Source organism: Gordionus sp. m RMFG-2023, chromosome 5 (genome assembly GCF_954871325.1).
Source record: "Gordionus sp. m RMFG-2023 chromosome 5, tfGorSpeb1-WG-v2, whole genome shotgun sequence".
Taxonomy (NCBI): Eukaryota; Metazoa; Nematomorpha; class Gordioida; order Chordodea; family Parachordodidae; genus Gordionus; species Gordionus sp. m RMFG-2023.
This window is the reverse complement of record NC_088779.1, coordinates 4,370,286-4,382,834: the sequence shown is the minus strand read 5'-3', so window position 1 is coordinate 4,382,834 and position 12,549 is coordinate 4,370,286. Positions and strand designations below refer to the sequence as shown.

Genomic DNA, 12,549 nt, shown 5'->3' with positions numbered 1-12,549 from the left:
TATATAATTTTAAAATACTGAAAAATATTTACTTAAAAATTTCATAAACTGAAAACCTTAATGATACTATATTATTTATAATGGTAAAATTGATAAAACAACTGAAATTTATGTTAGGAATAAATAAATTATATGTTCCTAAATATATTATCATATCCTATAAATTTCAGACAATCTGGTCATGAAAGTCTGAGTTATTTTTTGATTTATATTGCTGTAATTTACAAACTCATCTCATATATTTAAATTAAATCATATGAATTCTAGGCATTTCTATAATAAATATTAAACGGCATAGAAGAAGTTGTAAATTATGTAGATTTTAAATAAAAAATTTTATATAATTTCTTATCCATCAACAAGAGAATAGGAAACTGATGTAGTTAGATCGAATTATATAAAATATTAAAATCAGGCAATGCAGTAATTGCCTGATCTGAATGAGCACATTGCCGGTAAAACAAAGGTAGAGCAAATGCTAGCAACCATAAAATTAAGCCTGAAATAGTTTAGTTTAAATTTTTGCCTTTAGAGCCCTTTCTCCTAATTAAAGCTATTTATTATTTTCGTTTATATATACATATTATCTATATATTTAAAAAAAATATAAATAGAAAATATAATTCATTAATCATAAAATTGTATGATTTCTTCCCCTCTTAATGTGAAGAAGAATTATTGAATTTATCGAATTAAGTTGAATTAATAATCCACCAAATTCATATTCTGCACGAGCATTTCATTTCATTTAAAAAAACAAAATATTACAATGTTTATACTACGTTTTGAACCCTAATGTATAATTTGGTTGTAATAAATAACAATATTTTTTTTAGGTATTATATTGGACAATTTTTTAAAATCTTTTCTTTTCCTTTTCTTTTCTTTTCTTTTCTTTTTCTTTCTTTCTTTCTTTCTTTCTTTCTTTCTTTCTTTCTTTCTTTCTTTCTTTCTTTCTTTCTTTCTTTCTTTCTTTCTTTCTTTCTTTCTTTCTTTCTTTCTTTCTTTCTTTCTTTCTTTCTTTCTTTCTATATTTCATTATTGTACTATATTTTTTTTGGAATTACAAAGTAACGGCTATTTCTCATTATGATGAATATTTTATAAAGATTATATTCAATATAATTTTAAATTGATAATCCTCGAATTTATTTTATTCTTTTACATTATTATATAATAGTATATAATGAGAATTTTTGTTTTAATGCAACTATATAGAAAAAAAAGTTATTATTTAGTCTTATTATATACATAACTAAAATGTAAGTCGTATTAAGATCAATACTAATAGATTGGTGATTCGTTAATTAAAAACGTCCATATATAGAAATCAGCTGTGGCGCCATTTTTTGGTTTGCGCTTCGACTTATTGTTATTATTTATTATTATATGAATGCACATTGATGCCATTTAATCGACGTGCGAACTACAAAATGGCGATACAGCTGACTTCTATGTAGGAACACTTTTAAATTCAATGAATGAATCGCCAGTAGTGTAACATGCATCATTGATTGGCATGAAATCCATGGGAATCCAAAATCTTTCAATGAGTCATCGGGGCCGATTTTTAAATTTGAGAAATCTTATTTGACCGGAAATGTAACCTAGCATGTCTAGAATACGTTCTCTATACATTTTAGACCATTTAGCTCATAATCTATATTGATATAAATCTAAAAAAAATACTACAACAGTTCTAGGCAAAATTTTTCTAAATTTCAAGGTGTGAGTTATACTCTATACATGTTAGAATATATTTCCGGTCAAATAAGATGCAGAGAGAATCCATATCCTAAATGAATTTCATATCCTAGTACTTCACATTATAACAATTTATCAATATCATACATTACAAACAAGCATTATAAAATATGATTAATTTTTTTTTACTACTTTTAACTTGATCATTTAAATACTAGTTTTATTTTAACTTGCCGTTAGTTTTTCCTTTAGGATATACTGTCAATATTTCAAAAATATCAATCTTAAAATCGGATTAAAAATAAGAATATGACATTTCAAAAAGATCCTTAGAATTTATACCAAAATTTTTTTTCTATCCATAAATTCTTATTAAAAAATATCAATTTTTTTTTGTTATAATCCTTCTTATAAAATATTTTACAATTTTTTGACAAATTTTTTGCAATGTTTATTTGAACTTTTAAAAAAATCGTATTTATAAAGTAAAATATATATTTATTTTTTTAAAAAAAAATGTTATAAGTTATAAAAATGATTTTCGATGACAAATGATTTGTAAAATTTTATTTTATTAATTTTCCAATCACATCATCATGATCAACTTTGTGATTATTTGGTATATTATTATTTTAGAAATACCATTCAATTAATGGACTATTTATTATATAGAAGTTAATAAGTTATTAGAATGCGATAAGATAGATAAGATGCTTTGTTTAAATTTTAAACCACGATATGACAAATTGTCCATATCGATACTACAGTTACAATGTCAAAAATTATGAGATTGATTAAATATTTTTTTAATAAAATATATTATACTTATTAGAGTATTTTTTTTGGGGAAAAAAAATTATTGTGAGAATTATTTCCATTTTTTTTTTAATTTTTAGCTTTTTGTAAAAATTTTTACAAATTAGACATAAAAATTTATAAGCCCTGTAATGTTGTTATTTGAGCCGATTTTTAAAAATGGCTAACTCAACGTCTTATTCATAAAAATATTACTTATAGATGACCACAAAGCGCTTGGACATCTATTAGCGAAATCTAGAGGCTTAGGAAATATTTTTGCGGCCTAAATATTGAGTTATCCGTTTTTAAAAATTGGTAGAAATCTAGCCATTTACGGCTAGATTCGATTTTTAATAGCCCGATTAAGATTTTAGCCAAAATAATATTATGCAAGCGAGATTCGTCAAATAGAAAGCCCAAACCTTTCTACCACCTTATAATCTCCGGGCTGACATAAATTATTTAGGCTACTTAAACAATCTGTTTTTTTTTTAAAAATCGACAATTATGTGAAATTTTTCAGAATTTCTTTTTTTTTGTCAGAAAAAGAAGTTGCCCAGGCCTTTTTCATCCTATATTATACAAAGAAGATTTATATTGTTTAGAGTGAAGTAATTGTATTATTTTTTTCCTACTAAGTTTAACGCGTATATATTTAAATTAAAAAAAAATAATAATAAAAATTCGTAAAACGGAAATGCAATTCCAGCAGGGCAGATATGTCCAAATTTTATAGGGAATATTCTATATTATAAGATAAAGTAATTTTTTTCTTTAGATGTCGGGAGTTAAATAGAAACCCTATATGTGAATGATTGATTTGTGAGGTGTTCAGATCTATTTAGGATGATCATCGTTTAGGGTAAAAGATTATGACAGGACCTTAATGAATGTTCTTAAAGCATTAAAACACAGAGTTAAACAATATTAGATATGTCAATTAATTCATCGGTTTAATATATTTTATTTTATTCAATCAATGATATTGTCCCGGTTTACACATATATAGCGCGTATATATTAGCGGTTGTTATTCCGGCAGCAGTGTGTTAGTTTTTCACCTTTAAATTATTATTTGAGCATGTTTTTTTTTTAAATTTAAAACTCTGCACTCTTCTCTTCTCTTCCTCTCCTCCTCTTCTCTTCTCTTCTCTTCTCTTCTCTTCTCTTCTCTTCTCTTCTCTTCTCTTCTCTTCTCTTCTCTTCTCTTCTCTTCTCTTCTCTTCTCTTCTCTTCTCTTCTCTTCTTGAGTCATTAATAAATTCGCGCTGAACTGTGTATGCAGGGTTTTAAAGTTATAGAGCATAAAATATATATTATATATAATATATTTTAGCGATTGTTTTTTTTCCCTGCAATATGTTTTTTTTCAACATTAAATCCTTTTTTTTAACGGTTCCCTTGAAAAATTAAAAATCTGATTTAACCGGAAATATATTGCAGCATGTTTGGGAATCTCTGATAGACAATTTTGAAGTTTCATTTTAATTTGTATATAAAATACATGGGAAAAACTAGTGGAAACTATATTGGTTAAAAGGGTTCATTGCAAAATTTTCTGAAATTCATAGGGTAATCATTCTAAAGATGTAATATATTTCCGGTATATTCAATTTAAAGTTAAAAGAATAACACATTGCTGTAAAAAAAACACATTGCGGCTAACATACATCAAAGGAGAGACGGGCTTATACTTGCATGGCTATATGGAACCATTAGTAATAAATCTACCTTTATGAATAGATCATAATAATTTGCTTTAAATAGAAAGCTTCATTACACGATCGCTTAAGGAATTTCTCACAATCAAGAGTTACTAGTGACAAATGGAGGATAAAAGTTTTACGTGATATTTATTTTCAATATTTCTGCCGAACTTAATTGGTTAGGCATTTTTGTTTGATCGTGCCGGAAATTGAAGTAATGAAGAATGGAATTGTAAAAAAGGAACAAAACAAAAACATTAAAACATGTTTTTCAACTATTATATGCTCTTTATCGGTTATTTAAAAAAATATATTGATTTTCCAATTATAAAATGTTTAAGTCCGATATTCTTAACTATCACCAAGTTTTTTTTTCTATCTACTATTTTCCTTAACGATTATTCCACTTTTCCTTTAAAATGAAAAAAAATGATTTAATACAATAATTTAATTAAATTTGATCAATTTTTATATATATTTTTTCTAATAAATTTTCCAAATATCTGTAAGAAATTATATATAATTAATATAAATTAATATAAAAATTCTTATAATAAACATTAATATTTTTGATAATTTTTTTTTTTCATTTTACATTTTTTACGATTTAAATTTATGAGGGAAAAGAGCGAGTTCAAAATTATTCTCACGAAGAAAATAATGTGGGTTGGCTTGGTGTCAATAAGGTATAGTTATAATAATAATACTATAATAATTCAATATTATATATAAAGACACATAATATATAATAATAAATTTTTGGATCAATGTAATGAAAATTTTCAAATTTTTATTTTTACCTAACATTATATTGCTAATTTTCATTTTATTGGTGATTTTTTTTATTAATATTAATATTAATATTATGGGATACCGATAAAAAAAAATCTTAAAATTTATGATTTTTTTTTAAGAATGATTTTTATAGGATAATATATAAAAAAAAATATTTTTAAATCATAATATTAAAAGCAATCACCTTTATACATTTTTTTTTAAAAATATATTATTCTAATAGAATTGTTTATTGAATAGATTCATAGGGGTGCCTTTTATATGTGGTAATAATATTTCGATTTAAAACATAAAACATAAACGGAACGAAAATTTATTGTTGCCGATTGGGGTCTAAATGATTTGTTTTACTATGGGTATTTACTTTTAGATTAAAAATAATAATGTGTTAGTTTGTCAGAAATCCTATAATTGTTCTTTAACATTTATATAAGTTATATCTAGCATAAAAAATAACTGTCGCTCGAGCTTTTTAAAAAAAAGTATCGAAAAACTATATATTACATAAACTCAGATCTAACTTAGTAAATTATAGCTACCTAAATTTTTTGAATGTTTTATGATTTATTTAAAATTTTACATTTTTCTTCCTTTTATTATATATCTTTTTTTTGAGTGTTTATAATTGAATTTTTCTCTTGTTAGGCTACCTTTTGCGTTTGCCACCCATTTTTTACTTTGCAAGATTAACGAATAAATTTGTGCAACTTGAGATCAATATATTTATACTCACGTCAATTTCACTCGTCACGCATCAGTTAATAAATTAATAGCACTTTCATATGCAAGTAGAATATACCTTTATTATTACTTTTTTACTAAATTTAAAGGATATTGGTTTTTCAGTTTGTAATGCCCTAAATCAATTTAATATTCGTTTTATATTTTATGTTTATTTATAACTGGAATTTTTAAATATGCCAGATCAAGGATTGTCCTTAGTCATAAAATAACTTTACCCCCCCCCCCCCAAAGTGGTATAATCTTGTACAATATCCTCAAACTATTAGCACAACGCAGAACCAATTTATTATCATAGACACCTCGTCTATAATAATATGTTTGACAATTTAATATTCATTTAAGAAGATTTCAAATTTTATCGTGATATAGGAATGTTCAATAGTATCGGTTAATTTGATTACGACTATGGATCTTGTAGTAAATTAAATATCATATTTATAATTGATTGATTTTACACATATATATATATATTTTATTATTGATATAATGAAAATATATATATGAATGATTATAATGTAGGATCTTGTAGTAAATTAAATATTATATTTATAATTAATTGATTGATCTTACATATATATATTTTATTTTTGATATAATGAAAATATATATATGAATGTTTATAATGTAATATTATATGAATCACTCTATTCGTTAATTTTATATGTTTTATAATGATTATATATTTATGTATGGTTAGCTACCTAGCAGATATAAGAGATATTATACATTATCCATATTTATTATTGCTTCTGTTTAATTTAGTGTGGACGTTTTATCGATTGGTTTTATGTGATATTTATATGTGCCTATGCTTATGTGATTACTAATATCTATGAATAACGAATAAATGATTTATATAATAGGAATATTACTACTTATTATAGATAGTTCTACCAGCAGAAAGTAGGATTGAAGAATGCCAATTTTTTCCAAGTTATGATAATGATCATATAAAATAAAATAATATAAATCATCTTAAATATGATTAAAAATTCCATATCTAAAAGCTCGGTCTAACTTGATGTGTTGCACATTAAATAAATATTGATTTGATTTTATGATCATTTCTAGTTTTCTATTTCCGGTTTTTGAAACTAAAAAATTTTAAACAATATTTTAACATTATCTTACTTTAAAAAGCTTACCCCTTATGATATATAAAGAAATTTAAATGAGGCTTCTATCCTAATTGTAAGCAAAGATTTCTAAAATGAAAGCGAGTGCATTTTACCCAAAATTTCGACATTTAGAGGCCCATATCTCATCCGTTGTTTTGAAATTTGAGGCTAAATTTTTTTTCTTCTTCTTAGTTTTATAAAATATAAAAGCTATTGTAAAAATTTGGCTGGAAATTAGACTTTTTATTGATTTATCATGAAATTCGCCCTAGTTTACACTATTTTAAAATTGAACTGTGAACCTTTTTTAATCAATAAATCTGTCAATTCTATAAAATAATTCAATAAAACTTTATAGGTTGAGAGAGAGATAAATTATTTTTTTTGACATTTTTTTCAAATTCTATCAGCAGGATTCAAACAACAAAATTTGAACTTTCTAGCCTTTAAAAATTCATTTATTTATTTTTTTATTAAACTAACTTTACATTTAAGCAGACGATAATAATAATTTTTTAAAGTTTTTCAATAAAGATGATTTAAGCTTAATTAAAATTTTTAAAAATTAAAAACATTATAGAAGCAAAAAGGTTTTTTGAGGGAGTTTTCTAACAGGAACTGGCCTAACGCAGCTTTGAATCGATTGATTGCAAAAATTGATGCTACCCGATCAGCAGAAAAACATCATGGCGGTGGTACATCGCGCACAGCTGATATTATGGGAATGTTTATTTAGTCAAAACACTCGTATTTAACTAAGAATACAGACCAGACTCTCACAGAACAATTCTCCTTATCCCAGGAAACGGGTGTTTCTTAAATTTCATTTCTCCGGATTATCCACAATGAGCTCTGAAATATTAAAAAAGAAACAAGTCTAAGACCTACCGATGCGAATGCTATTGCTCCTTTGCTACATGGCAAACAATTTCTACAAAAATACCCTCAATGGTTAGTTCATTTCACATGTATCACAGATTTCGCACGACGTATTCGGTAAATATATATCTAAGCGAATATCAAAATATTTAGTTATAGTTAAATATATCCAAGTTCTTAAAAATCCGTTCCTACTAAAAATTCCGGATGACCGACGGATAAGTTAAAACGCCAAAAATTAAATTTACGCATTTTTATTTACTTGTAAAATTCCAAGTCAAATTTTCTTTCGACTTATTTTATATCTCGGATTTATCGTTCTATATATTATTTAAATAAATTAATAACTCTTTCATATCTCCTCCCAAATGTTTAAGAGTAAATACAACTAAAAAAATGGGAGTTACCCCCCCCCCCATCAATACATTACCATGAAAATGCATTCAATACTAAATTTCTAAGAGGCCATATCATTTGCCTAGAATCATACCGACTTCAGTCTGATGATAGACTCAGTGACACAAATGATTTCACTATCTAGACCTTGGGAATCATTTATCAGATAAGTAATTGAGTTATTGATTTAATTTAAGATGGAGGATGATAATTTGGCGTTAAACGTAATATCTGTAGATAAGTAATCATTGCCTTAATTTTTAGTGTAACCAAGATCGCCATCAATAGCATGTACCTATATAACTTATATAGCCGCCCATATATTTATGTTTTATGAGTTAACATAATATAAAAGACAATACTGACAATCTGAGGCAAATCTTTGGGATTAGGGGAAGTAGCCAATCACATCTTAATCATCGTTTTCATCGAGATTTGATGCTAATTTCTATGGAGTAGGGAAATCTCATCTTGCTTGGCTATGCATATAATCAACGACTTTCGAATGAATGCTTAGTCATATTACTGGAATTATAATTAACGAAATGGGTACTCTTTATTTTACAAAAATTATTGTTTAAATATAAAAATAGATACAAAATTAATTATGTGATTGTACTCAAAAAAGGGGAGGGGGGAGGGAGCGGCCCAATCTTAAGATTCAAGGCCAAGATATAATTATCCAAGCCTCGAGATTCGGCAACTAATCCAAACCATTTCTGGTCTTAAGGCTTACCTAATATTACCTTGTTCATAATCTTAATAGGACTGTTTCTAAAAATCGACCCGAATCTGGCTTTTTTAACAACACTAGTTGATTACATTTAAATAGCCGACACTAATGCCTTCCGATGTCTTAAAAAGTGTTTATAAAATATTTAACTATATAAATCTTTATATAATAATTTATTTGGGCATAATTTTCTTTGTAATATACACATATATATATATATATCCATACTCGAATAGAACAAATAAAAAAAATAATTAATCTAAATATCCGTTTAATATTAATTACATCTTTTAAGGATAAATCATAAATAAAAATATAAAAAAATTTGGCTAAGATTGGTGTTGTTTAAAAATTTTAAATAAGACTAACTAAGATATTATACAAATTAGACCACCAAAAATTAAGGACATTTCCCCCCCCCCTATAAAATGAGAGTCAGATGATAACCCAAAATGGCGGCGTAAATAGTGTAAACCAATTCAATCGCAAAAATTTGGCTTCCTCCGCTGTCATCATTTTCTAACTCAGCGGCGGAATCATTGTTATCAACTTTATTGATAATTCCTGTTCTATTATTTTTGGCGCGAGAGGCGGTAGAATTGGTTGCGCCGGGAGGCACGTAGATCACGATTTGATTGGCATCATAAGTTGTAAAGTTTTTAGGATCCACGTTGATCATGTTGTTGCACAGCTCGGTGGCGCATGTCTGATAGCACACCAATTGACGTCCATCGTGGGCTTTAACGCATTTGTTGCCGAAACTCTTGTTTTCACAACCACGTGACACAAAGGTTATCTCTCCTAGATGGAAAAAAAGTAATTTGTAAATAATTCCCAATTAAATTGTCCTCTTCTCGAAATAGCCAACCGATATCTCCTCCAAGAAAAACGAACCTTCTTTAAAATTATTTTCAGGCCTACATATTTATTTGAGGGTCAAATATATAATAGACCATTTTATCTAAGTCGGATCCGGGTAAAAAAGGTGGTCATATTCTGAAATATTCTAGCTTCCGAACAGCTGAGTATTTAATGTATATTTTTAGGACACAAACAGACTTTACTTACATGCACTCTAAATAATATATTTTCTAGAATTGATTCCCTCGATTCAACCACATCCTCAAATTATTCAAAAGCCTATAACGATACCTTCGATAATATCCCATTGGGTATAGCAATACGTTCGGTTGCACATCAATTTTTTCGGTCCCACATCCACGTTCTCTGGATCTAACTGGCATTTGGATTGTGGTCTATTGTCGGTACATATATAACACGATAAAGAGGACGCTTTTTAGAAAAAAATTTATTTATTTTGGATTCAATAAAGTTATATATATAAAAAAACATATATAATTGAATGCCAAACAGCCGTGGTTCTGATTTTTCATAATTTGAGCTGGTGTTTTTTATTAAAGTATATTCCAAACTTTATGGGTTTTAAGTTTATAACTTGGTTTTTTTTAACCCCAAAAAATATAATATTTTTTAAAATTAAAATATTTTATACCTAAACTTCCCAAAGAATCGTATAATATTATAAAAGACAACAGAACAATCGCGCGCGAATTCCGGGCTCGGCTACTCTTGATCTTATTAATTCTCGATGATTCGAAAAGCATATGTAAAGTATTAATAAAGAAATCGAAACAAAATGATATACTATTCAAAAATGTTTTTTATTTGTCTCTTCAAAGTTGGCATTTTTTTTAATTGTTTACTTTCTATTTATTTATCTTATCTTTTTTTTTATTCTTTTTTTATTTAAAAAAGTTTGTAAATCTTCTCTTTCCTTTTTTAAAAAAAGTATTTGAGAGAAATTTATTAGACAAAAAAAGAAAAATGGCTTAAAGGTTAAAAAAATACGTTTCTAATTGTTTTTTTTAAATCATAATTATGCAATCAAAAATTAGAATAGTCGCTGAAAAAACCTTTTAAAAAAACTTAAATTTAATTTTTTTTTGTTTAAATATATTATTTTTAAATGTCAGGGTAAATTGAACTTTCATTGGAACATTTATTTGTGTGTGTGTTTTTTTATTTCACAAAAAAAAACAAACAAACAAAAGAGGATCTCATTTATAAAAAAAAACGTGCGACACCTTTTAAAGTAAGATAGATTGGGGGTTAAAAAGATATTTCAGCTAATAATAGTATATATTATGTTAATATGAATGATACATATAATTATATATATATTTATAATAAGGTTAACTTTAAAATAATATGATAAAATTATGGGAAATTTTGTATCTTTATAAAGGGGAAATACTAAGGATAGTTAGTGATTAAGCTCAAGGTTATAAAACACACAAAAAAAATATATCTTATCAAAATATAACGTAATTGAAATGAGATAGGTGACTGGCCCCTAAATATAAAATCTGCCCAACCAATCCTCTTATATTCTTTTTTAATAAATTAGATATTTATTTAAAATTTTATATTTATTATAATAATAGATAATGAATATATCAACGTGTAAATAAAATCTATATTAAAATGGGACAAAAGGAATATGTGTGAAAAATTTAAAAAATAACAAGGAAGACCGGGGATGGTATAAAGCGAGGGAAAAAAAATAAGAAGTAGAAAGGGTCTAGGATATCTCTTTGATTAGTAGACTATCATTGAAGCTAATGTAATTGGTTTTAAGGATTGCTATGTGTCGAAGAAAAAACCCCTCTAGAGGTCCTCCTGAGTGTTTGCTGATTTGAGATATAAATTATTGTTTGTTTTTTTTAAAAAACTAAATCTATATACAAAAATTACAATTATAAAAAGTTTATTGTAATAAAAATTTCAAATAATAGCTATCTTGTTTGTAATATTATATGCTGAATAATTTTTATGAAGCATTTCCTAAAATTTATACATAATTCCCTTCTGTTTAATTTCGAGAGAATTTCAATTCCATTTTCGTTTAAACTTCGAGTGTTAAAATCTGTTTTTCATTTTTTTTTAACTTGAGAAGGTTGAAGCAATTTTCCTTTTTTTGTATTATTTTCTCATTATTTTTGATAACTATTTGGTAGTATAAGATAAAAAAAGGAAATAATAAATATTTATTTCATTTTTTTTCATTACAAATTTTATTTACACATTAATAATAGTATTATAAAGGTTATGTTACATATAATATACAATAAACAATATACATATATTAGTAATAAGGAAAAAAAACAAAGATGAAATAAAAAGAGGGCAGAGGAACGAGCACAAAAAGTATTGAAGTTAAAACTAATCATCTTGTAGATGAAGCTAATGTAATTAGCCGTATCGCTACTGTTAGTCTTTGTCTTAAGAAGAAGCCTTCGCGAGGTTCATGCGTAAGTTTGCATATGTGAGAGCCAAGCTCCTTGAAAAACGATAAAGCACATTTCCCAAAAGTTGTATTGGTTAAATGAATATGTATTCTTAAGAAATTTCGGAATATTTAATTATTTTAAGTGACTCCTTTTCCCAAGAATGTTAAGGGTTGATTGGATGGTGCAGATGGATCAATACAAGAGTAATCCTAGACCAAATTAACCATGCTTCTAAGGAATTTAAGGAAGCCCGTCAGGCCGTTTCCCATCAGATCTGAAAGACCGGAAGGTTCAAGAATAGAGAGAATTTGAGCAGATCCCAAAGCTCTAAGGATGATTGAATTGCATAGATTATGTCTAACGAAA

General features: G+C 26.2%; 1 protein-coding gene across 1 annotated transcript; it reads right to left on the bottom strand.

Moving 5' to 3' along the window:
• Window positions 1-9,119: 9,119 nt before the first annotated feature.
• Window positions 9,120-10,544, bottom strand: LOC135929864 (uncharacterized). The gene is made up of 3 exons (XM_065466599.1): window positions 10,386-10,544; window positions 10,025-10,165; window positions 9,120-9,673 (listed from the first exon to the last, which is right to left on the bottom strand). The coding sequence occupies exons 1-3, from the start codon at window positions 10,495-10,497 to the stop codon at window positions 9,294-9,296; spliced, it is 633 nt and encodes a 210-aa protein (XP_065322671.1). The 5' UTR covers window positions 10,498-10,544; the 3' UTR covers window positions 9,120-9,293.
• Window positions 10,545-12,549: the final 2,005 nt, after the last annotated feature.

What these genes read in the sequence shown, in the direction of transcription:
- LOC135929864 (XM_065466599.1), bottom strand. Translation starts at nt 10,497, where the DNA reads ATGCTTTTCGAATCATCGAGAATTAATAAGATCAAGAGTAGCCGAGCC. An exon ending in CGATTCTTTGGGAAGTTTAG is followed by an intron (nt 10,166 to 10,385) that starts GTATAAAATATT and finishes TTTTCTAAAAAG; the next exon opens with CGTCCTCTTTATCGTGTTAT. An exon ending in CCAATGGGATATTATCGAAG is followed by an intron (nt 9,674 to 10,024) that starts GTATCGTTATAG and finishes TTTTCCATCTAG; the next exon opens with GAGAGATAACCTTTGTGTCA.